The sequence below is a fragment of the Anopheles darlingi genome, chromosome 2 (genome assembly GCF_943734745.1).
Source record: "Anopheles darlingi chromosome 2, idAnoDarlMG_H_01, whole genome shotgun sequence".
NCBI classification, from domain to species: domain Eukaryota; kingdom Metazoa; phylum Arthropoda; class Insecta; order Diptera; family Culicidae; genus Anopheles; species Anopheles darlingi.
In genome coordinates, this window is record NC_064874.1 from 84,022,015 (window position 1) to 84,049,059 (window position 27,045).

The following is a 27,045-nucleotide window of genomic DNA, read 5'->3' on the forward strand; positions in this document are numbered from 1 at the left end:
TTTTTCCTCTGCAACTGAGTGCAGTCAATCAGAGAAGACATTACTTTGATTGCGACACTGTTTTCATGTTTCAAAATAACAAAATGTTTCACAATAATTTATATGACCGCCACAACAACCGTCACGAATGCTTTAAATTTGCAATAAATCAATTTGGTCATCCAAAAGCATGCATCAAAACCGAACTGTTAGCAACAATTGCTACTCAATCCAAAAGGAGAAAGCGAAATTGCTCTTATAATACCAATTCGAATGGTAGTTTAATAGCAATTCAAGTACAAATTAATACGATCAGTAGAAATAGAAGAACGACAAAAATTAAACGGATAGTTCATTTCAAAATTAAAAGACGAATTAAAACATAACTAGAAATAATTATTTGAATTATGTCATTGCTAATATGTCTTATGCACTCCATCCTTTACGCAATTGAAGATTGCCTGCACATATTGAAGTTTTACTATTTAAAAAAACTTTGTGTAGGATGTTCGGTTCGATTACCTTCACACCTTTGAAATACTGTTTGCCTTGCTTTGTTTACACTTTCGCTTTCGCGTTGCCCGGCATGTTTGGGGAGTTTTCGCGAAATGTCCCCGTTAACCGCTATTAATTTCTTTGCTAACTCTGAATCATCTTCACGCTGCCCGGCTCAAAACGGGCGACCTCCCGAGTGGATGGTAAATCATCCATTTGACACCATTTTTGCCGAACGTAAATTGAATATTTCATATTTCACCCAACACACCCCGACAGTGTTTGTGCATAATTCAATTCAAACGCTCCTCCCGTTTGCCATTTACACACAATTCGTAAACCAATTCACTTGCCTGCCAGCCAGCCAGCCAGCCAGCCAGAAAGTCAAAGGCACGGCTCAGACGCACAGAGCACAAAACGCAGTACGACGACGCTGCAGAGAGCAACAGCATGCCTTGCAGGGGCGTGAGTAATCAGCTGTTAATTACCTCATTAATAATTGTACTCACGTCACGCCGGTGTCACAGGCGGACAAGCGGAGCGCACAAAAGGTCGCACATAATTCAGTCGCAGTAATGCTGGAACCTTAAAAGCCGATCTTTGTGTATAGCCCTGGAGACCGGGGGAGGGGATCGAATGGAGGCCACACATCCAAAAACAGCTCCTCTTGGTTCCTTATCCTTGGGCAGCTGAATTCCCAGACACACACACACACACACACACACCCCGTGCGGCGCGTGCTGTCTGGGGTTCGCCCACAGCAAGAGGAGGTATGTTGTGTTCCGCCCATTGCGAACCGGGTGGCCGTACTACAGTGGAAACACTCCATGGGAATGTACCCTTCCATGAACGCCCATACGACTACGAGGTACTTGTAGTACACCTCGCCATCGTCATCATCATCTGGAGCAACTCACTTCATGTCTCTAGAGTGTCTGTTTGGTTGGCCGTCTGTGCCGTGCCTTCCAAAGAAAAACCCACGGTTTTGGCGAGTTGAAGACCACCAACACACTCCGAGTGAGGTCCCTCCAAGATACATAGTAGCAGCAGGTCGTGGCGGTTGGTGTCTCCGTCTGCTCGATGCTAAATCATGCTAGCACCTTCCCGCCCTAAAGTCATCGGTTGTCACCATTAAACAACCAAGACATTTTCATTAACCACCAGCACCAGCTCGTAAAGCGTAGCGTCCTGCTGCAGGTCCTTAAACTCCGCCACAACAGCTCACCGCGAGAGCTGCTTCGAAGCTAACTGTTTTATGCGCTACTTTCATCAATTGTCGTAAAAATTAATAACTTTAATCCGCCATACTGCTACTGCTGCTGCTGCTGCTGGTAGTAGAACGTTGGATGGATTTATTGTTGCCGTAAAGGAACGATGCGGATGACAGTTTCCATTGCTTCGTGCGCACGTTCGCGCACGCGCGTGGGATGCTGTGACAACTCCGTACGATGACGCTCCGTGACGCCGCGGCACAGTGATTGACAAAACGAACGCCAACCTGCGCGCGCCATGGTGTGTGTGTGTGTGTGTTCACCTGAAACTGCTTGTCGAGTTTATGTAGATTCGATCTGCTAAAGCGCAACACAACCAACGATGTCTTGACAGGCACATCGGATTGAGGGATGCAAAACACCACCCGGCACAATCTGATTGATCACCTCGGTCCACGGATGTCGGACGGATCTTACATTTGTCGCGCAAAGTGACCTTTCCTCGTGTGCCACAGAGACACGTGAGTGTAGTTAGTGTCACTGTCGCTCGCGAACTGATTAAACCGGAGATGATATTACTTCCTGCGGTAACAGACGCCATTTGGAGAGTTTTGATTGATCGATAGGACGGGAGTTAATACGAAAGAGCAAGACGAGTCCGTGCGGTTTGCTGCGCGATAATTAGCGTAAATGATTAATCGTTCTGGTGGTACCGATGGCTGCTCGGGTCACATTCGTTGTTTTCATGGTCTGTCACGCTCTGCTTTCTGTTTGCTTCCAGATCCCGTGAAATAATCAAATCTGCCATCCTGGACAACGATTTCATGAAGAACCTGGAGATGACGCAAATCCGCGAGATCGTCGACTGCGTGTACCCGGTGCAATACGCGGCCGGTAGCCTCATCATCAAGGAGGGCGACGTCGGTAGCATCGTGTACGTGATGGAAGGTAAGTGCAAATGTATGGAGTTGATTTCTTAGCCGCCAAAATATCTCGTAAATAGGGGATTAGGTAAATTTGAGCAGGACTTTTTTCCTCGTGCTCAACCTCGACGGCCGTTATGCGAGCTGGCACAATTTCAAATTGCATGGTGAAACATTTCAAATATGGCAAAAATGAAACATTTCACCGACGAGTCATGTCGACGAAATATTTCAAACTATATGCAACCGCCCAGAGGTCGCTGCTATTTGATTTGAATCGGCCGTTTTTTAACCGTCACAGCCTGAATTCACAAAACATTTAAAAAAAAACCACAGAAAATGGTTTTAAAGAGTAAGTTAATTTCGGTTTTGAGTTGTATAGAGCCAATAATTAATTATAAGGTAACATAGCAGAAAGGTCAATGACACTAGCAACCCTAGCATCAATTTTACGGAAATTTCAAAACGTACATCCTGCCAAAGTAGGACGCCAATCTTTCTAATTGCATAAATTATATACCAATGTTGGTATAAAAAATATTGGCAAAACAAATGCATAAATGAATCCTTATCTAACATCTATTACCTGAACTTCAAACAATTACGAACGACGAATGCGAGCGAAGAACTCTATTCCATTTGCATGTTTGAATCGGTTTCTAAAATTGTTTTAAACAAATTCAAATCATGCCCAAGGGCATCCTTGAATTTTTCACCGAATGGAACCTACCCTACTCCATCTGAGCTTCGTAACGCAACGTGACCAAGCGTCATCAACCGAGCGCATGTCAGCACATTACATTAGTCAGCCTGTCCCCTGGCTGCAATTGCTGCCATTGTCACCCGTTTTTCCGTTACCTCTTCGCGACGATGTCACAGACGATGTCTATCTTACCAACCGGCACCAGAGCCGCCATCAAGGGTTTTCGCGCGAATTTCACTTTCCACGCGCGCGCTGATCGCTGGTCTGCAGGAGCAAAAGCACGGAACAGCGTGCTAAAGTTATGGCCCGGCCGAAGATGAATGGCGAAGAGGCTCTAGCGGTTCGCTGAATGCCAAATGGTGCACGGGAACATCCGGACGAAATGTCTTCTGGCCAATTGCTTTCGCTTTCAGATCAAGTGACAATCGATGAATTATCTAACCGACGCCGGCGACAACGACGACGACGACGTCGAGCCCTGGTGTTTGCTCGGATCGTCGGTCGCAGCTGCGCACAGTAAGAAGTAATTGGCATCACAAACCAGGCAAACCGGGCAAGAGAGTGGTTTGTGGTTTGAAGAAGATAAAATGGTTTGATCAATCGGATGGAAACCGGCCAGATCCGTGCTGGCTTGGCAAACTTTCTTCACCGTGCTGCTCTTGAGCTAATGAACCCTTCTTCTCCTTGATCGGTGGTCGGCGTAATGTTTGCAGAAAAATGATGTCTGTCCAGGTTGATTGATTCCCCTACTAAACGGCCGTATGCTGTGTACAACTAACGTTTAGTTGCCTTTGGAAGGAGAAATGGCGGATCGATGCGCAAAAAAAAATGCGCAAATGTGATGCTGAAGTTACGGTCCGTTTTTCCCTCCACCATTTTGTTACTTACTGTGACAAATGTCAAGGCCAAGAAAATCGCTCAAAAGGCGAAAGAGAGGGAACCTTTTCTTGGTAACAAATTAATCACCCCAACGAGGCCTAGCGAACGGAATGAAAGCAAAGCAAAACGCTCCGGTACAACATAATTTAACGCACGACTAACGAGCGAACCCCGATGCAAATGGCCGTGGAAATGGAGCCGACGTTTCTGTCCGGACGCCGCCGTTGTTGCGTCTCCTTGCATTTCCGTTTTCCTACGTCAACGTCGACGGCGGATCGATTCCCTCGTTTGCAATCGATGAAGGCGGCTTCTTGAGCTTCACGGATCACTGGATCAGTGGAAGTGGCGGCGTCGGTGGCCGCTTGAAGTTCTCGAGCCGGCATGACATGCCCGTCCGTTGGTACCACGCGATCACACTTCCTGTCGATCGGTCGGTCGTGTGTGGGGAGTACGCGCACACACGCCCTCTCAAGCGGAACCTCACGCGGAACCTAAAGCCTGGACGCTTTGGAGGCATTCACTTTTCCAAAAAACGAAAACCCCGCGAAAGGCGGTGGCGGCGGCATCCATGCCATGCTGCCACGAAAGCCCCTAGAATGGACGAGGGCATCGATTAGACTCCTCGCGAGGAGTTGCAAAAACAAATTGACTTGATGTCAACCAACCGGAAAGAATAACCCCATTTATTGGGTGTCAAATATTCCGAAAAGGATCCATTCTAAAATGTGTTTTCGTTTAAAAAGGCATTAGGCACAGTTACCCCTAGTGTCCAAATACTAGAGACGTTAGGTATTACTAGCGAGTCTATGCTCAAGAAGACGTTTCCGCAAAGTCCATTTGAAGGTCACTTCGCCATATCGGGGGAAGGTTCTCATAGTTAAGGCAGGCTTGCGTATTTAATACATTTAGCGACATTTTTTCTGGGTTTTTTTTTCTATATAATGCTGAAAGATTCACGAGTATCGTGTAACACTTTTAGAACAATCGAAGGAAAATTGACAAAGGCATTGATTTTTGAAAATTCACGCTTCATATATCACTCAATGCTTTGAAGCTATTTTCCCAAAATCCAACGTAGCATAAAAACTACAGGAACGAACGATTTTTTTTTATAGTATGTCCAATGTTTTGATAATTTTAACTACGTAAAAATAACGAGTTTTAAGGTAAATCGAAAAAACACATCACTTTTTAGCTTCAGAATTTGACCAAAAATTGAAAAATTGAAAATTTAACAAAACCTCGATGTAATCCTCCCCCCTAAAGCCCACCAGAACCCCCTGACACGGACGTGAGTCTGCACTTACTCACTGTCCGACGAAATTACGGTGCTCTTAGTGTTTAGAGCTGCGTCTAAGCACGAACAACCTTCAACTAGTCGGTGGTCGGTGCGTCAGAGACATAGCCATAACAATCACTACGACGGCGGCTACAACATAGCAGCTGCTCTCGTCCCCCCCAATGCACTTATGCAGAACTGCCACGCCAAGAACCACAAGAAGCAGAAGAGGTGGGAGACTGCGTTGCCCACTGGAAGCCCACTTGAAGGACGACGCGCTTGTGCGAGGGTCCGTGCCGCACCCTAAAACGTGTTCCCTTCTCGTTTGATTTTGGGGCGGGGGCTGGATCAGTTTGGATCTTGACGATCAAGCGGTTGCAACCCCCCCCCGCCGGAGAATCGGTTTAGCACCAACCATCACCATTAATCGATCTTGGGCATCATCTCACTGGACCTCCGCCGAGACAACACAATGGCTTCACACCGGTCACGTAGAGGGGTTGGCGGGTGGTTTTTTGGTTAGGGCCAAATGCCAGGGTTAGAGATCTGACGATGCGATCTCGCGCGCTTAAGCAATTCGAGGTGCGCGATGGGCGCGATATGATTTGGGGCGATCATCGCGCGTATTTAATCTCGCTCAGACGGATGCCACACCAGAGGGGGGGGGGGGCACCATCACCTCTAACCTTTTTACTTAATTAAATGTTGGTTTTCGAGGGAGTTGGCGATCTCCCGGCGTCTTCTGGTTAATTGTTTCGCTTGATGAGTGGCCCGTCCACTCGACAGTGATATCTGGAAACAAACGGATTCAAGGACACCGCGACCACGTTTATGACACGAAATCAGTTGACCGGTAATGACTGGTGGCGGCGCGCGCACGCAACCGGCGGCTCCCCGCCCCAAAAGTGGTGGACATTCGATTATTGTTTTTAATTAAAATGTTGCCTTTATGGGGGTTCTACATTCGAATCAGATCATGAGCCGATCATAAACAAGAACTCCACTCCAGAGGTTATAAACAATTCGGGTTTTGTCGTTATCGCTGCTGCTGCTACTACTGCTGACGCAAACCGCAATAAACTGCGTTCTTCGCGTTGATTGCAATGCCCGAACGCCACAGCACAACCCGATCGCGGTAAAACCGGGGTTAGCGAGCACTGCAAGACATATAGTTCGGGCAGTCATGTCCATGAAATGTGCAGTGATGGCAGCCTGTCTAGTGTCAGGTGCGAACTGGCCTTTTCCTCGTGGATAAATGTTGCGCAGACTGCCCCGTTTAGCAGTAAACGGTGACATGTCCAAAGCAGGTGTAGTTTTGTAAACAATTAACCCCTCCCAGAGTAGCCTATAGGAAGATGTCTACAGAAGAGTGTCGTCAGAAGTGATCCTGCTTAATGTTAAGTCAATAAAAAAAATACAATCCGATCATTTCCCAGAAACATAAAGGATTCCCGAACAAACAAACAACATTGCGCCCTCCTTATCGCGCTTTTCGAGCCCGGGCCCGCAAATCTCCCTCGATTCGCTCCGAGAGAGCATAGATCTGGCAACCGGGGCTTCCTGCTCCCCACCTTTGGAGGAGGGGAGCTTTGTGAACGAAACGATCGCGCGTGGTACACGATCACGGCACGATCGTCCCAAGACCGAGCCCGACGACCACGCTCGCGCACGCACTCGGTCCCGGTTTGTGGTCCCTCACTCACTCACGTTTCGCGCTCCGTCCGGAGAGCAACTCCGTGGCAACCCCCGTTCGTGTGGTTCGCGATCGTTGTCGTCATCGTCATCCAGCGGTTCCGCGGTTGTTTCGAGCTCTATTGTTCCCGTTGCGTTCGCGTACGGTTTTGTGGTCGGATAGTGGCGGCTCAACACAGCAACGACAACAACGAGCGATCCGCCGCCATTTGTTAGTGCGCGCTTCGGTAGGTGCAACAGCAACAGAGAGTGCACTGTGCAAGAGTGTCTGTGATGGTGTGTGCAGTGCAACAGCAACAGCAACAGCAGCAACAGTGGTGCAGCAGCGGTACTGCGACCGCGATCCGCGAGAGCCTTGGGAAAATATTTAAAAATCACAAACCCGTTCTCGAGGTGTTGCGCGTGTGCGCGCGGGCCCGCTCTGCCGCGTGGTTCGTGTCTTGTTTACACTCGGTGGGATGGGAGTTCCAGTCAACCAGCCAGCCAGCCCGTCAACCCTATCTCACCTTGAGCTTTCGTACGTGTTGGTTCTGGGTTTGTGCTGCTTGTGCCTCTCGCGTCTGGTACCGTCCGTGGCGACACCATGGCAGCACCATGAATGGCTCTGTGTTGGAGAACTTCCTCCAAGCAATCACACCGTACAGCACCACCATTCCTTGGTCCGTCCAACGACTGTTCAGCATCCAAGCATCGAGGTTCACCTTTGCTCAATGCGCTGATGCGAGACCTTCGGACGCGAAACGCGTACGATCGAGCGATCGATTTGTGATTGTTTTGTGCTGTGGAGAAAGCGATCGCTGGTCGCGTCATACCCGCGGTGACACACCATCCGACGCGGTCATCAATGCGCATGAAAGTGACAGTGAAGGACCTTTTCGATCGTACGACCAACAGGAGGGGCAAGACGAGAGACAGAGACAGAGAGAGAGCTAAGGAAGGGTGGCACATAAATTGCGCGACCACAAGGTTGCAACGATTAACCGGCGACCGGCGACGATGACGCTATGACGCTGCTCGGTCCTCGAAAGTGCATCGCGGGCCAGCGTCAAGAACGCGCCAAGGTGTGTCGGTGTATTCGCGATCCTCTTCGCTCGCGATCACCACGATCGAGTAGAACACTTTCGCAGAGACAGAGACAGAGAACTGGTGAGAGAGCGAGAAGGGTAGTGAGTGAGTTTAGCGACCACATAAATCCGCGATCCACAATATTACTCATCGCCGATGAACCAAACCGTCGTCGTCGTCGTCGTCGTCGTCGAAGCCGGATTCGCGCGTCACAAGGAAGTCTCTGGGCTGGTCTGGCACAGAAACCGGTCGTCGTCGTAGGTGGAAGAGTTCATACCAAACAACCTCCACCTCCTTCAGCCACGGCAACAAAGCAGCATCAGCAGCTCGAACAAGCGACCACGGTCGACGGAAGGACGTTGTTTGGCGGCGTCCACCCATTGGCATTCCGTAGGTGCAGCTCGCGAGCAATTTTGTCCGCGGCGCGTACATGTGCTTATGTCATCTCCATATAGTCACCGCCGTATGAGCGCTCGAGAAATGAGCAAATCATTCCAGCTTCTTTCTACCTTGGCTCGCAACGCTTGACAGAAGGCCGCAAAGTGTCAACTGCTGGAGCTCCGGTTCATAGAGCGTAGCGTAGCACACTATATGCTGCTGCTGCTGCTACTGCTGCTAAGGTGGCTGGAATAATCGATCTCCTTTCGAAAATTGATTTACTAAAGTGCTACAGTGTCCGTCATGCAGCTTGTTCCTTTGGGTCCAAGAGCCGGTTCCACGGTAACAGTACCGCCCCGGCGGGTGGTGGGATTTCCTTTCTACAAGCTACCTTTTTGCAATACCCCACCGTCGCACACACACACACACACACACACACACACACACACACACACACACATACACACAACACACCAACGGGGATCAAGCATGGTCACACACAGAGAGGCACACGCGCTCGCCACCCCGTCCTCGAGAAGCTTGCCGGTGTTCTGTGTACCTCTTGGGGGCTTTTGGGGCGTTTTCTTGTGGCTGTGTGACCCTGAGGAGTCGGTTGCACTCACTCCCCGGCTCGTAAATAATATGCACGCGGTGAATAATCAATTCGACGTGTCCTCCGATTGAGCGCGTGTGACTGTTTGTATGTGTGTGTCACTTGGAAGGTGGAATTGATTGTTGTTCAAGGTTCGATCGAAAATCCCAAAGACTGAAAATACGTAAAAGTGATCCCAACCGATCTACTACTACTACTACTGAATTGCTTGAAAGCGATCTCCTGGATCAAAAGCGAGCATTCGCGATCCAATCGGTAACCGGTGATCGGTGTGACTTACCACCGACCATAGTTCGCTACCATCGCCACCCCGCTAGGCGTGTGAGTGGAGCAAGAAAGTTGCGAAAAAGAAGTTGCTTTCCGGCACTGCTGCTGCCGCTGCTGCTGCTGCTTCGGTTCAAACCACTCGCTAACAAGCGGTCTGGTGTCGGAAACTGTGAGGAAACTGTACGAAACCCATCGGCTAGTTTGGCCGCAGCTAACCAGCTGTTGATTAGCAGCGCGCGCCACCAGAAACACACACACACAGAGAGAGACAGACGGGCAGACAGGTGGCAGGCAGCTCTAGCGCGGCAAATTGAGACATCATCATCTTTCCAAATTGGAATCCGGTTTGCTAATCCGCCTGCGGAGGTATGGGAGAGGTCGTGGTGAGATTGCTACCAGGCGCCGTGCGAAAAGTAATCAGAAGAAAACAAATCACGTCCGTGATAGAGGAGGGGACCATAGACCACCAGGTTAAGTAGTTAAGCCACTTCATGAGGTCCAACACGATGATGGTCCACAACGATGATAGATTGGTTCGTTGGCATCTCGGATCCTCAAGAATGATCATCTCCCCCCTTTTAACAATGCCGTAGCTAGTAGCTTTAGCCATCGTATCCGATGGTATACGCGGTGCTACCTTGCCCTGAACCACAAATTCGTGAGCTCTCAAATGCCACAACCAACCACCTTACTGCTCCCTCTAGATTGGTATTTGAACCATTCGAGAGCACGAGCCACCAGCACGATGAAGTCCTTCGGTAAGGAATGCCTTACACAAAGGGAGAATTACAGCTTCGAAGGTGCGCCAAACGGCACACCTGACGTACCGTTGATGGATTGCAAGGTGGAAAAGCTTGGAGGCTTTTCCGATTTCAATATCACGCGCGCGCGCTCACGCTTCTGCCCTACGGTAGGTAGGACTTATAGGCATATTTCGCGTGACTTACCCTTTACTGGTTTCCTGTTTTCGGTTCGGAATCCATGCGTGGCAGAGAAACCATCCCTTCTACTCGGTGAAGGTTTGGACCTGGGTTTGGAATTTGGGTACAAAGCGCAGCGCGGCAACTCTCGGTTGGAATGTGTTTATGTGGCTCGATGGTTTCCATTACGGCGGGCGTACAGGCCTACATTTCAGAGTTGCGAGCACACATAAAAGATTCCAACAGACGTGTAGAGAGAGAGAGAGAGAAAGATGCGCATAAATCATGTTGATCGATAATTATCATATCATAAGACGCCACTCCAGACCGAGACCGACCAATTTGTAGCTAATAATTGAATTAACGACCAAAGGCCCCCGCGCTGTGTGCCACATCTTTCGTTGATAGATTCGAAGTAGATGCAAGTGTTGCACGGAAGGTGGAACGGTTGCGTCAATAATTGGCCTAGCTGCTGTGCACGAGGCTGAACCACCATTAATGGATGCTGATATTCCTCCCCGTATCAAGCCTAATAAATTTGGATTAACTCTTTAGCTGCCGCCTTGTTGGTCTTCCTGAACGGCACTATCGGTGGCCATCGGTGCTCCAATAACCCATTTCAGGGATCTGGATGTGTGTGTGTGCCCCGTGCAACGACACGAATCCGATGGAAAGATAGGAATTTCCAAGAAGAACTACTTCTCGCTTCTCAAGCTCCGGCTACCGATACCGATAATGAGATGATAATGCTTATCATGGCAATATTTAAATAAAACCGGACTCCGGCCCGGTTTGTATTAGACTTCTCACAGCGCATACCGTTCGAAGTGTATCGCATGTCGAAGGGGCATCAAATCGATCGAACGAACGGCGTGCCTCCACCAATCTCCAAAACTGGATTGCCAACAATTGGAGGCAGTTTTTTTTTTGGCTGGGGGAGGGAGGGCATGGATTCAGCTCACATTCGAATTGGTGGCGGCGAGTGGCGATGAACGCGAGCGCCGAGACCTTGAAGTTCGTTCGGCCGTAGCCTGCCGGCTCATTGCGAAGCCATACAACGGCGTCAACAGCCTCGCCGTCCACCAGGATACGATCAGTCCGGCACAGCAACAGATGCGGGGGGGGGGGGGGAGGATTGAACCGGTTCAAGGATCTCGCCACACGATGACTCACACACACGCACATCATCAAGCCCGGGGCGGAAAAGTCGATCTTGTGTGCACAAGAGAGTTTGTTGGTTTTTGGAATGTCAAAGAAGAACGGTAACCATTAACTCAACGACGCAACTCAATAGTCGAGGACGGTTTTTTTTTTGGCGCCTTTTAGAGGTTAAGCCTTCCAGCATCTTGTCGAATATCGAAGCCCTGAGGGGAAGGAAGCATGCAAATGTCAAGTACACGCTGCACGCAAACACCGATTTCCACAATGGTTTCAGGCGGTCGGTCTCAGGTTTTGTCTGTTGTTGCCGCAGCACCGGGATGTCATACAACGTGTCTGTGCGTGCGTGCGTGCGTGTGCGTCGCAACACACATGCTGTTGTGCGAACGAAACCGTGCGGACATGCTGGTTGACTGCGTGCGTGCGTCGACGTAGGAGAGCGGCAGACACCGTACGCCGCTGTCTGTCCGTTGAATTGAAATGAGATTAGAAATAGACAAAGGTTGCCCCCCGTCCGTTGGTTGCTCGATCGCGACCTGCCTTGCCTCTCTCTCTCCATATCTCGGGCAAGTCGCTTATCAGCTGTGCTGCGCGAACGTGACCTACTCTACCGGCGGTTGTTGTGCACACCGTTATTGGCTTTGCTGGGGGAAGGCCATGTAATCACAATACACCAGCCCGCGCGCGCGCGCACACAACTCACCGAAGTGATCGCTGAATACACTATAAACCCTTTTTGTTGCTGTTGCTGTTGCTGTTGCTGCTGTTAGCTGCTGACACCGCGATATAGTGAAGATCATGCAGAGAAGGTTATCACCTCAGTCGGAGTACGTGTGTGTGCGCGCCCGTGCACGTTGTCTCATATCCATTCGTCTATTCGTTTAGCAGTATCGTAGCTGAAGCGCATCAAATAACGTATTACATGGCTACTGATCGGTTGGCTTCAGTGTAATCAGGTCCCTTGTGTGGGGAGCAGAGTGCAACATCACAGCCACTCAGTCAAGTGATACGGAACCGCGGTGCGTGTGTGTGTGTGTGTGTGTATGTGTGTGTGACATCAGGTTGAAATCGGTGCCGGTTGGAAACCATGAGCAATCCGTGTGCCCGGTACCAGCAGCAGTGACCTCTCTAGGTGGAGAACTGAGAACGCGAATTAGGGAACTGACCGGTGGGCCGTAGATTGTGATTGTCCTTTGTGACGACTTCCGGCAGAAACGGAATCCACAGAATGCGGATCGTGCACCATCCGGGACGTGCGGTAGACGCAAGTCTATCGCTGGAGCAGCGCAGTGCGATGGGCGCCCTGTACGAAGCCAACTGGAATAAGGTGCAATCGAGCATGAATGCGCTGATCGAGAGCGAAGCCGGTTCGGCTAGCGGGGCAACGGCAGCGCCGGACTACTCGCCGCATCAGTACCGCACCTCCGTGGTCGCCGGTTCCTCGGAAGACGATGAAGGGCTGCCGGACGAGGAGGAACGTGACACGTTTCAGGAAGGAAGCGGTGTGCTGAAGGCTCTAAACGGTTACAGACCGGCCACGATCAGGCGGGCTCGTCGTCGTCAGTATCCGGAGTGGGATGAACTGAAGGAGCAGACGTCTGCTTCGTCGACCGGAACAACTCAGTCCTATCTGGAGGATCTGGGTAGCAGCAAGTACCACACCGTCCGTGGACGTATGTTCGAGAATACTCACAAACCACGGCCACCACTGCGTGGTATAGTGGCCAGTGGCGGAGGCGGCAGCGTCGGTTTGTCTGCATCCGAGTTCGACACTAGAGCGTACCGCAACAGATCCCCAGAGGAGGGGGATCCCCGACAGGGTCGCCACACTTCGACACTGAAGCGATCGAACACGGTGGCCGCCCATCTTCCCTCCACTCAACACCAGCACCAGCAGCAACAGCGAACGCTAGATCGACGGGAGATGTTCCTACAACAGCAGCAGTACCAGCAGCAACCGAAGAAGGAACGCATCCGGCAGCAGAAACCGATCGACGAGTACTCGGACCACCAGCGCCCAGTCGTAAGCGTCCGGTATCCGGGTGGTGCCGTCGAGACGACCTGCCTGCCGAATGTCGCGGTAGATAAACTCGAATCTAAGCTAAGATCCAGCACACTCTGTGATAGTAGCAATGGTGGCAGCAGTGCCGGCGCTCGGTATCGTGATAAGTCCAGTCCGGCGGCCGACTACCGGCGCGGAAGTGATGATAGCGAGAGCAATCTCTCGATCGGTGACCGGATGACGACCTATCGCTCGGATAACGATCTCTGCTCACAGATCTACCGTGAGGGTAGTCGGAATGGGTCGCTGGCGAGTATACCGCGGGCAACGGCCACCCTGTCGCGCAATAAAACCATCAAGGGTCGTCCGATCCTGGAGGATATTCCGGCGGATCTGTTGCCCCGGTTGGAGCCCGAGAAGCCGAAGAAGTCCGGCTCGAAAAAGGTGGGCTTTGGAAAGATGCTCTACAACACAATCTCGGCTGGGACCAAGTTCCCGCGGACGCTGCTCAAGTCACACTTCCAAGGTAGCCCAAGGGATGGCGATACGTCGGAGTACGAAAGTATCACCACGAACGGTTACCATGGTCTCGAGTCACCGTTGTCCTCATCCGGTGCTTCATCCTCGGCATCCTCGCCGTCAGCTTCCAAGTCTTCCTCGTTCAAGAAGCTCTTCGGTGGTGGCCGTAATGCCGGTACTCCTAGCCGTAGTGGCAGTAGTAGCAGCAGTAGCAGCAATGGTGGCCAACAGCAGTATCCGGGACGGCAGCAGTACCGTGCATCCAGCACGGAGTCGGTCGAATCGTTTATCGTACCCACGGGACGAGGTTCGAGTGGTCCAGGAGGCCCATGTCGATACCCATTGTTGGTTCCGGTGCATACGTACGCCCGGAAACGCCGCACCGGCAATCTGATCACCAGTGAGCCCATCTACGGCAATGTCGAGGAGATCTACGCCACACCAGACGATGACGGTGAGTAGAGTGTGTTTGCATAGCGGTGTTCCGTAATTTATGGGATTTGTTCGTAGATAGCCCTGTAGGTGTAGGGCTGCATTCCCCCCCACCAAAGACCACGACATCACTGCTGCTGGTAGTGTTGTAGTCCATCCTGATCGCAGTCATAAATATCTCTGCATTTGCCATTGTCACGATACACACTTCACGATCGCGACGCAACCGGATGCCGGATCTGCCGAACACTGGTGGCACACTCTTCCAGCCAATCCAAGGGTCCAAGGGTCTAGCGCCTCGAGGAACGGTGTGGGCAGAGACGCACAGCATGGGAAACATGTTGTGGGCTATCACAACATAATTACACACCAACGGCGGTAAACGATCCTTTCCCTCTGCGCGAAGATGAGCCTCTGGGAACGTTTGGCAAATGGGGCCCCGGTCTCGCCGGGCCCTCCGGAATGATGTAGCGTTACGGACTCCCTCGATTCGCCTTCGAGTAGTCGGCAACCAAGAAAACATTACCGCACCGATGATCAGACATATCAAACAGCGGCATCGGCGTCCGGTTTCCTGTTAAGTGGACTGCTGCTGCTGCTGCTGCTGCTGATGTGAAGCCATTTACTTTGCTCCCAGTCTACCAGCAGCACTTCTGTATGTATATAACCTGTTCCCGCTGGCACCGGCAAACCGGCCACTGGCCGCTAATAGTGCCGGGTCCCGACTCTGATGGTGTTCTTTGGGCTAATATTTGAACGGGTAGCAAACGAAACCTTTGTCGATTCCAATTGTGGAGTGTTTCATTCAATTGGTTCAAATGTCACTGTTGCACGATCTCAATCCAAAAAAAAAACCCCCAAAAATAAAGTCTAGACTTGGGAGAGCGATTGTCAGCGATTACAAAACATTACAAATGGGTGTTTCGCACACCGGCGGGTGACCGGACCGGCACAGCAACAACAATGTGACCGGCATAATGATGCGAGCAATTTATCATCCCTTGTCCATACTCAGCAGGGGGCTCTCGAGCGGAACTATTAAATATCACTCATCAGCCCAGCCGGCCTACGGTCCGGGTCTTATTATACGATTCAGTTACGGCTAGGCTGATGCCCGCCCGCGTCAGTTCCTGTCTCGAGCAGGCATACCAAAACACACGACTAACCAAATGGCTATTTATGCTTCGGCTGATGGGATATTCATGGAGGTTACCTTTCCGATTCGAGCGCCTGTGCCGATGGCGTACAAGATCCAGATAAGTAACCGAAATGGCTGGCTAACTGAAATCCTTGCACCGCGTGGCCCTAGATGGTATCAGGCACCTTACTAGCTTTTTTTTATGTAGCAAACGCTACTGGAGCACCTCAGCGCATGCATAACATTTTCGATGGTCCGAAGATGGTCCGTCCGTACCCCCCAAACATGGACTACCAGGAACCTCGCTGGAGATGCGCACGGTATGTCGAGCACGACGACCGTCTCGAAAGGTTCCGATTATGGCATCACCACGGTCTGGCCAACGACAGTTTTGATCGTGCAGCCAAACACACATGTATGTGACACGCGCATCATGCTGGTACCATTGAATGCTAAGCCATCGTCACGCGGGGAGCAGAAGCAGAAGAAGAAAGTCGCACACCGCATCGCGCCACTTTCACTTTCCCCGGGGTCCCCCCCCGAACATTAGATCCGAACATCTTGTTTAGTCGTCAGGCGGCGGGGACGATGATGATGCTGCTGCTGCACACAGATGCGAGATTGAACTTTCGCCTGGTGCGGGCTCGCGGACGGTGAGGGCGAGGAGTATTGTGATCATTTAGCGATTAAAACCGGCTCCAGGTCCACCGCCAGGGTGTATGACGGGGACGACGGTGATGGTGATGCTGATGCTGATGTGGGGATGCTCCTGTCTCCGCTCGCATACACGCTTGACACCTTGGGCAGCGGGCTTGTCCGGGGTAACCTTTCACCGTAGAATTACGGCAGACGCGATGCGATGCCCGGTGGTGGCTTCCTGCTGCGATCGGCAAACAGGTTCGCGGTGGCCGGTCGCCAAGCGAAACTATCCTGCGATAACTATCCTGTGTGTCACCGGAAGATTGTTTCGTAATTAGCTAAATGTGATGCAAATCCAATCGGACCGCGCTGTGGCTATGCCCCCACATACGTTCTGACCTTCTGGCTTTGCGAAGAAGCGACGCAAAGGGAGACACAGAGAGAAAGAGAGAGAGAGAGAGAGAGAGAGAGAGAGAGAGAGAGAGAGAGACCGACGCATTCGATGTCAGGATAGTATCCGTGACATAACCACGTACTGATACGCGTGTGCCATTACGACAGCGATGATAGCGAGCGAGAGCACACCATCGTAGGTCGTAGGGTTCGTGCTCATCTCACCTCACCGTCACATCATCGCGCGAGGATGCTAATGGCTAAATTACGGCCAAGTTTCACGTCTAACGGCGAGTACTTTCGAATGCGTCGTCGTCTGCGGATCGCGGCGGTAGGCGTTTCGCCGCCATTAGACATCGTGATCACATTGTGGTGCAAAGTGGTTTATATGCCGGCTTGCGACCAACGGGCAAAGGGATCCTCATTATCGTCTTGTTCCCCGGAGAGCCGTTTCACCCTTTTCCTATGTGTGTGTGCGAAGTTGAAGTCAAGCCCTTTTTTCGTAGGTACCCGAATACTTGTTGTGTCGAGTGGAAGTGATGGAAAATGATATGGTAATTATGGGTGAAAGTGGTCGCGGCTACCGATCGACCACCGGTGTATTCATTGTTGGATCATTTTTGGAGAGAATATTGAATCGATGGAGCATTTTACCTAACGAATGATCTTCGTATTAACCATTCACAGCAACTGGTCATAAATCTGGACCAGATTTCCAAACCAGTCCGCCCAAATTGTACCGCAAAAGCACCCCCAATCACGCGAGTTATGTTTCTTTTGGTAAACAATGCCCAATCTAAACTCTACCCCCACCAGATGACCACTGGCGCGACGCGATCATATGAAATGTCCAAATCGCACCGGACCACCGAGTCCGCGTAACTTATTCTCACCACAATTTTACGCTGCTTAAACCGAATCATTGGCCACGGAACCAAATTGGCACGCACGAAATTGCTCTCCATCAGCGGCCACGACGAAGCACCGCCGACATGTGCTCGATTCTGCGGGTGTGGCAATATCCGAGGGCCATTAGCTTGCTTGCCGATTGAATTAGTTCAGCCACGACCACGACCAGCCACTAGTTGCACAAGCCCCCAGCACCGATCGAGATCACAGCTTTTGTGCATTAGATGTGAAATTCATTTTGTAGATTGACTCGATCAACTTCGACCAACCGGAAGAATCTATGAAATCCCCTTGGCTCCATGATCCCTTCATTTTGTTATCGTTACCGCTAAGGGGAACAACCTAGCCTAGTGCTCCAAGTCCAGCAGCAAGGGTAGCGAGACGGTATCGCACGGCGCACGGACTTTCACTGTGCGCGCGGTGTGTTTGGTCAGCGTGAGTCAGGAGCAGCGGCGCATCATGCATTCATGATCACCGAACACAACAACAACAGCAACAACAACAACCAAAAAAAACATTACATAAAACCCCTAGCTCACTTCCCCTGCCGGGAGCGAAAGTGCATTCGTCTGCATATATCCCTAACCCCCACCTCGCATCGGCTCGTCCCCTTCGCCGCTGGCTGTGGCCGTCCATACTTTTCCAACTGGCAAAAACCCTGGCGGTTTCTCTTCGACTCCATTTCGCACACCACCGTGCAGCAGGAGGTGAAGATCGAAAACAAACTTTGATGCCAACGAAGATGTGCATATCGTGCCAATCGGGTGCATAATACCACGCCACGCCACTCCAAGGAGCGCCACGCCATCCTTTTCACTTTCCTGCTGCCGGCACTACCACCGCCGGATCGTGCGCAGGTAATCGCGGATCGTATCACGGATTGTAGCGCTCGCGAAGACGCTCCAACGGTGCAAACAAAGGCGAAGGGGCCATTGAATGGACAAAGAGAGGTGCAGTATGAGTGATGGATGGTGGGAATAGAGAAGTGAGGTAATAGAGAACGGTGAACGTGATCCTTCCTTCGCGAATAATGGTCTCCTCCTCCCCCTTTCCTAGAAGAGCAATCGGACATTACTCACTAGGCGTGACGTGACAACGATGATAGTCCGCGAGGATAGCGATTCATCATCCTTAGCGACCGATGTACTTTTCGCATCGTTTCGTCCGTGCACAACCGGCGATAGCGCGTCCATCTTTCGTGGAAGTAGTATCGCCACTTGTACAACTTGGTTTTCACAACAGAGAACTGCGATGAGGTTTCTGATTACCTTGCGATACTTGGATGAGCTGTCGTTACTATCCTTAAGCGGTTGTGGCTGCTTATCCAGCGATGCATCTCGGAACCGATCTCCGCTTTCTTCGCTTTGTTCTGCATCTCCACCGCCATCCCCGATCCAATAGAGCAGCAGTATATCTAAGGAAAGCGCTGCAAAGAGATTGCAAAGACAGACAGATGAAGTTCCCAGAATGTGATGCAAGATATCAAAAAGGCGCAATCCGAGTGCGGTTCGAAAAGGGAGCAATTAATTGGTCGGTGGACCATTATGTCGTCGGAACGGCCCCGCCACCCGGGCATGATATATGAATTCTTACGAAACGGCATCGACCGCCCCAAACCATAAAACATATTACATTGAATAACCTAAATTAGGGTCAACACAACCACACGAAGAAGGGGGCGCAAGAGAGGGATCACTACAACCCACCGGTCAGTGCCCATCGTCAGTCGCGGTCCAGCCCATTATTTATGGTACGTTGTTGTTTGGCGAAGGGAAGGGGTGGGCTGGGGCGCTTGACCGATGGGCGGAACGATTTTCCAGCATCCATTTTTATGATTTCCTCCGCTGCTGCTGCTACCCGGACCGATCCTCACCCTCCGCGTAGATCGGTATCGGTATGACATGCATTTGCATAGAGTATCTGAAGCGTGAAACAGTGCGCGGCTGAATACCAGCTGAATTATGCACCGCTGCCGCTGCTGCATCTTCATGGTGTAAGGTCTGATACCCGCGGTCATGCATGCGATGATGCACGCGATTGTCGTCTATGGCATGGGCTATGGTGTGCCGCGACTGCCGCCAATCTTAAATTATGACACCTGGCCCAGCTGAACCGTGACCGTTTTGGTCTCGAGATTATGTTCGACACCCGGTCCCCGGTGGCGCCGCTCGAGGAAGCGCTACTGTGCGCTCTCCTTGGCATCTACCTTATCGACCTTCTGCGAGAATGGAGATCACTAGCAACAGCAGACGCATTAGTAGCGCGATGCTTTCGATCGAACAAAATCGACAAACAAATAGGAGAAAACATGGAAATCATACGCCTGTCCACCGTGTTTCGCCTTTGGGCTTTCGGTTTCGTTTTTCGATCGCACGAGAAAGCCCACCTCAGACATGGCTTGATCGATGGCCCCCGGGGAGTAAGGGTGGTGGTGGTGGTGGTGGTGGCGCCAAACCAAACAAACCATTGTCGGAGGCCGTCAAGGCACGCAACGCACGCCACGGAAGAGAAACTGGAGCGTCTCTTCGTCCGTGACAGACATATACGCGTATAGCAATAGCTGGCAGGCCCCGGCGCTTCAGGCCATCAGGAGAGGTTGGTTCTGCAGTGCTACCAAGCGCCCCTCTCCCCAAGCTCAGGGTCCTTGAATGCGATACGCGTGGCTCGTAAATTCAGTCCAAGCCAATTCGCCAAGTCGCCAATTCGCTCGCATCGAATGGTAAAAATAGCCAAGTCCAAAAGTTTCTCTCCAAAAGTTCAACTTCAAGGTCCCAGTGGGGCGATCTGCGGATGCGTTTCGTACCGAAGCGACAGACGAATCTCTTCTCATGGACGCATCCGAAAGCCAGAAAGTAAAAGTGCATTCGCAGGGAGCCCACCTAGCGTGGATCGGATTCCAATTTGTGTGCTTTACTCCGCATTGTTTTGAGGCATAGGGAGTCGAAAGAGCTACCGATGAGAAAATGACGGCGATGATGGGAGTCCGGAAGTCCGTACTGGCCAGCCAGTGGTCGCCATGCAGGAGCTCTCGAAACCGGACCGTTTGAATTGATGATGTTTGGTTTACTCCAAAATCTCACGGCTTTGCGGTACTTATTGACGCGTATTCCGCACCATCGGCAACCATCGGCCTGTTAGCGGTAATAGGGGGCATGTTAATCGTGCCGGTTGAATCGGTTATGGTCCGTGCGTGCACTAGGTGGGCCTCCCTTCGATGGCCATTTGTTTTCCCGCTTCATTTGCATACGCTAGCTTTCATAATTTCCAAAAATGTTTTGTCTGTGATTCGCCGATCGTCCGCCGATTGTTTGCTTCGGACTACGGTTTGGTTGTCTTGTGATGCCTATCGCGGGCGATCGGTCCTAAACCGGGACCACCTCGAACCTCGAAGGTTTTCTGATATTTCCCTCGAGCATGAACATGGGGAGGAATCGCTAGCCCGTACGATGCGATGCAGGAAGAAGGAAGCAACACCGTTGAACCGTTGCTTCTTCGGAGTGCCGTTTGGCAGCTCGTAAAACAACACTTGCGTGGTGGCATCCCCTTTTGCTCCGCGAAGGTTCAGCGGGCGCGCGCTCGCACCCAATTCCAGCCAATCCGTTTCTACCGTTGACCGTTCCGCCGAGCCGAGCCGACCGACCGAGCTATCGCCTTGACGCTCATTAACCGGTCGGCTCGGCGGACGGATGGATTGAACGTTGACTTCATTTCCATGCTCACCGTTTTGTAACGGTCACGGACACGGTGGCCCCCAAAAACGCCACAAAAACACCCCGGCGGCCCGATATGCTCATCAGACTCATCAGAGCCCCGCCAGACGGCTTAGTTTGTTTGGTTTTCGGTTTGTCGATGGCGGCGCTCCGGGTCGGTCCATCGAAGTGAAAATCAAAAATCCCTTTTCCGCGCCGCGCCACACTCCGCGGTATGGCGGTATTTTACGCGCATAAATTTATGGTGCGCAAATGTGCGGGCAATAAATCTTCGCGAACTCGACGATGAATGTCGAGTCGGGTTGAAGTCGAGGTACAGTCGAGTCCGAAGGTGCATAAATTCGATTTCGACTTCGCAAGCGGGCCGCCGTGCGCGCGAATCGCGTGGTCCAGCAAATGCGCTTAAGTTATTTCAGCGATCGACGATTGATTTGCTTCTCGCTTTTTTTTCTTTTCGTTTGAAGTTTGATTACTTCAGTACATCAATGTATTACAATTTTCACCTAGATTTGCAACTCGGTCATCGAGGGGTGATCAATTCAATTCACTAACCGGTCGTTGCAAAGTTTGCATTTCACGGTTCAGAGGCGCAAAATGAAGTGAGACTGTTAGTGTAGATCAGGTTAAGATGGAGATTCCGAGATCCTAACACATAAACAGATTTTGATGAAGTTTCGATTAAAAACAATATCAGAGATCAGAGATTATCTACTGATAGATGATTCACAAACGTGTTTAATAAAACGCAAGGAAAATTTCTCAAACCAGCGCATGATAACGCCACTAACCATAGGCTTTCATAAGAAAGATGATTAATCAATCCAAGCGGAGTCAAACAATGCGTTCATAGGGTGAGAAATGTTCAATCCAACACTATCTGTACAGCTACAAAAGATTGCTTCAGCTTCGGTTTAGGGCCACTTGACTTGGTCACTAGGAAGAGAAAATTGAATTCACAATTTTCCATGCCAAACAAATGTCATGATTTATGTTTTTTCCATCTGCCAACTTTGAAACTGGCCCCCACTGTGTGGTACACAAGATTTGGTCCGAAATGCGCGCCAAGTCTCGCGCCGAACTGTCCGCTGCTGCTGCTGCTGCTGTTATTGTGCGTTGTGAAATTGAATATTGTTCGTCCGGGAGGGAGGGAGGGGGCCTCGGAGTTCGAAGATTGATCTGTTTCTCGTGCAATTAATTCCATCTAAATCCATTTTCTATTTCTCATTCTCCTTTCCAGGTAAGTGTACCATGAATAATGTGGTGGTCACCGCAGGCGCAGCACCACAAGCAACCGTTTCTGCTGTTGCTGCTGGCCAGTCGGCGTTTTGCATCGAGCGCAACTTGCAGTGAAACGGACCAGAAATCGACCAGAGAAGGGATGGCGGGGGGGGCTCGTAAGTAACCGCTGGACACCGCACCGGATCGTCCATTGGCTGGCGTCCATAAAGCGTGGAGAAGTCGAACGGTGACCCAAAGCGCGACAGATCTTGGCCAAGATCTGCTTGGCAGACTTATGCTCCCCCCCCAAAAACAGTGCCACCGACCCACATATTGCACGCCACGCCGTTCGATCAACATTGTCGCCTCCAAACACAGCTCATTGCGCGATCCGCGATCGCGTGTGTGTGTGTGTGTGTGCGCGCGCGCGCTACTTAAATGTCATTATCAGGGCGCGGCAAATGTCAACGCAGCAATAGCAGCTGCAGCAGCAGCAGCACCCCCACCACAAATCGAATCGAAGTCCGGCCAATCAGCCACCGTCGTTGGCGTGGGGCTTAAATGGATATGAAAGTCATACGAGGCGCGATACCGACCGACCACGAGGCAGAGAAAACTTGAAGGACCTGGTTTGGGATACTTCGGTATCCGGTATGCACCCCGGTATAGCACCGGGAGTGTAGTATGGATCCAGTTCCTGTTGCAACCCACTCTCTCTATCTCTCTTGGGCCGGTCTGGGGATCTAGTTTCGATCAAACGTTATTTTTTTTTTTTGTTGTAGGCCCCAACGCCATAAGAAGATCCACTTTTTGCTGCTGCAGCCGCTGGGCGATTGATTGCGATGCTCCGCTGTGCTCGTTGCGCTGCGTTGGCACGTTGCCCTACAGCGAGCATCGCCGGATAGACACGACCCTAGTAGTCACGCCAGCGAGTGCGCGCGTGTAAATCGAAAACGAAAACAAAAGCTAAATTACATGCCTTTCACTTGTGCCGGCGTAGCTCCAATTCGGACTCTCGATGGGCGGCAGAAGTAGCAACGGCAGCAACTGGTGCAGCTGCCACTGCTGTACGGTGGCGGTGCAGCGCAATCCAGTGCAAGTTGTCGTGGCGGCGACTTCCAGTTTCTAGCCTGCAACTGGAAGAGAGGCATAGGTATAGCCCGTGCCCATGCATCATCTCGCCTACGGTGATTCTAGTGTTGTTGGCGTTTCGCTGCCACAACAGCGTGGAGACATCGCGGATACGCGGATCGAAATTCCCAGACGCACTCTTGTTTTGTCGCCACCCTCAGGGGGGGGAGACTCATCGCCACGAATAAGGGCGCGATTCCTCCAGTTTTTCCAAACGAGTTTTCCCGCAAGCGAGTTTGTTGCCTTCGACTGTGGACCTTTAAATCAGTGTCCATTTGCTCCTCTTTCGCGGTTCTAGTACTGCAGTACGACAGTTAAAACCAGGGATAAGCACGAGCACCACAGTTGGATGACAACAGTTGGCGCCCTTAAGCGAGTGAGCATCCGGCAACATAAATCCGCAGAAAATGATGCCTTATTCTCGCTTATTATTAGTGTACCCGCTAGTTAGTCGGCTGTAAACGTCATCGTTTATATCTATTTACGAGCCACGAGCCTAGACAGAGTCGGGAACTAATTAGACACACACACACTCACATCGACCTGCTCTAGGTGATATCATCTTCTTCATTAATCGAACATAAGCAGATCGTGATCAACATAATTGGGATAGCGACCTCAGCGCCAACCTCTAGATTAACTAGATCCCTTGGCACCCTCGTAGAAGAAGCTCTCCTCTGCCGCAAATCAAGGGCAGAACACAGGGCCAGCAGTCAACTCCAGTTCGGCTGTACTAATTTGCCCCATCAAGGAGCGGCCGCGACACGAAACCGTTAGATTATATAGAACATCCCTTTATTCCGGGGCTAAAAACGGTTAAACCCTGCCCCTCACGGGCCGGGCCGGGACCCGTTTCGGCCGCTAAACGGCCTCGTCCAGTCCACCGGCAGCCCAGACCGTGCCGTGCGGAAGAAAGTGGTTTGACGCGATCATTAAAAGGTTTCACCTTCGGTAACCGATTCGGTCGCAACCACACCCTCTCCCGGCACCAGCAAATACGGTGGACGGTGGAAGGTGGAAGGCGAAGGAAGTGGTCAGTGCCCGGTACTAGCCCTGTCCTGAGGTTCCAGTTTTCGAACCCTCCCCTAGAAACGGCGATAGCGATCGATCGACTTGCAAAACGACCTGCCGTTGAGGGCCTACTAGTGGCCCAAGTCAGTTCTATTTCTGGCATTCAGCGCCAGCAGCCGACAGTCACGCGCTTCTGACGTTCGGGAACGTCGCCCATGGAAAAAAAAACCCGGGTGGAGCAGTCGCCGGCGATCTAGCGATCATAAATTTGACATCCACGAGGGTTAGAAGGTACTTTGAAATGGCAAATGCCTTTATGTGTCAAACCTGTACCTGCCCCTCCCCGGCGGCGGTAGGAGTACTGTATATAGTTTGTACACTCGAAATGTCAATGGCGATGTACCGCGGAGCTGAACTTTGCACACGCGGTGTACGGTACGATCACGCGCGGGGCACTATGATGGACCTCCTTTCCTTTTCCACTCGTTCGTTTCGGAAGTTGAAGCAGTCGTTAACAGGCCAGGCCAACGTCAGTCGAACTTTACCCGTTTTCAATTTGCGAGCAGATTTGTGATTGCAAAACACAACACGCTCGGTGCGGTGCGCGCGTTAAAGACCATTGGCACTTTTCGGACGACTCGAAGAAGCGAGATCGAGGTGCCAACGAGCAGGCAAGACTTGCCCGAGGGGGCACTGTAGACCCCTGGCTCTTCTTGCCGCATTCTATCCAGGGCACGGTCGTGACTGGTGAAGGGATACAGTAAGCCCGGCGCAGGGGTATTAGGAACCCACGAGAAGGTTCGCTACTCGCCTTGGATGCTGTAGCTCCTCTTCTTCCAGTACCAGCACTCCAAAGTGGGGGCCTTCTCTTTGTCACAAACGAGCGTCATATTTGCCATTCTCTCGGGCTAACGAGCGGATTGCAGCGGTGGAGCAGCAGCAACAGCCCATGCCCACGCCTTGCACTAGCCCGAGTTTGCGACCATAAATTCCTCACTCGACATTTACCGACATGAGCCTAATGGCCATTAGGCGCGAGGGACAAAGGGAAGTTCCTTCACTGTACTAAGAACCACACTGGTGGATGGTGGTGGTGTTCTGGCTTTGTTATCATCAGTGTGTCAGCGTCCGCGGCCTGTCAAAGTGACGATGGCGACGATGATTTATGATGGGTTTGGGCTGCTGCTGATTGGGCCGCGATGACAAAGTGCTCCACGACGGCAGAACCTGTATGAATTAGCGGACCGGTCATGTTGGCCTATCAGTCGTTGTCACTGCGAATGGCTACCGGTGTTTTTGTCCGGCTATCTATCGACACACGGTACACACACACCGAGGTCAATTCCTCGCCACTGGAACCCGCACTATGCAGACCATAGTTTCCTTGGGTCGAGCTCTCCAGCGAGATCCAATCGATCGAAAGCTTCTCTCAATTGAACAAAGTGGACACTTCCGGCCGCTTTTGTGGCGAGGAGTTTCATCGCTCAATCGATCCGCGCTACCCAGCTACCCATCGGGTATCGGCTCCCGTGGACTCCCGCATCATAAGAGCCCCTGCTTAGATCCCGCTAAACAAGCATACACACCCCAAGTGGCGATTTCCGATCCACTGGTCGCTGTTGTGAACGGTAGGAATGGAGCAGCAGTGGAGGAGAGAGAGGCCCCTTAATTCGATTCGATTCACCGCGAACCGCGCACGTTTCGCCAACCGCGTCTCGATCGATCGATCGATCGCTCGATCGAAAGCCCCCCGTTCGTTCCGTTCGCAGGAGGCGGCCGGCGTTTTGCGCTAAACGGTTGGCCAACGCGGCGTTCTTGCGGTGCCACGCCGCGATTCCGTTCAGTGCAGATCGATCAATAGAAGCCGCGTTCGATCACCGTTCCACAATCGACGACGTGACGCGATGCGAACTGAAGACACCTCACCATTGTTTCGCTTCTTCGATCGTTAGGCGTTTTGGCGTGTGTTGCCGGTCGGCCGGCCGTCTCTCTTGCGCGCAATATGGTGCGTGGATGATGTGCCGATCCTTTGTCCGTCACCGCCTTTCCACGGCTCTCGTGTTCTCGCATACACCGTACCGTGTTCTCGGTGTTGCAGCACACCGATCACTGGCTGCACTCATCCGGAACGTGCATTCAATGATTGATCGTGCTGCTGCAACTTTGTTTGCTGCAATAACATCATCAGCAGCAGCAGCGTCACTGTAACGAGTGCAAATACGCAGCACCGTTATCGGTGCACCCACGCCATCCCCTTGGTCTCGTGGTCATCTTTTTAATAATCGAAATCGAAATCAAAAGCCGCACTAGCCTGGGGCTCCCCTCATTAATCATGTTTCGATTTTTCTCGCGCGCCACCGCCTGGTGTGTTGTTGCCGTTG

At 51.5% G+C, this 27,045-nt stretch overlaps 1 protein-coding gene across 7 annotated transcripts in view; it reads left to right on the forward strand.

The window, feature by feature from the left end:
• Positions 1 to 27,045, forward strand: part of LOC125950403 (cGMP-dependent protein kinase, isozyme 2 forms cD4/T1/T3A/T3B) — a 104,564-nt gene that overhangs the window by 60,213 nt on the left and 17,306 nt on the right. For 5 of the 7 annotated variants that reach the window (XM_049678368.1, XM_049678367.1, XM_049678369.1 and 2 more), the window contains exon 4: positions 2,467 to 2,633. In XM_049678368.1, the coding sequence (XP_049534325.1) occupies positions 2,467 to 2,633 (167 nt within the window). Of the gene's footprint in view, positions 1 to 2,466; positions 2,634 to 7,093; positions 7,389 to 12,447; positions 14,538 to 27,045 lie in introns of those variants that run through there. The other 2 variants (XM_049678365.1, XM_049678366.1) reach the window with 2 other exon arrangements.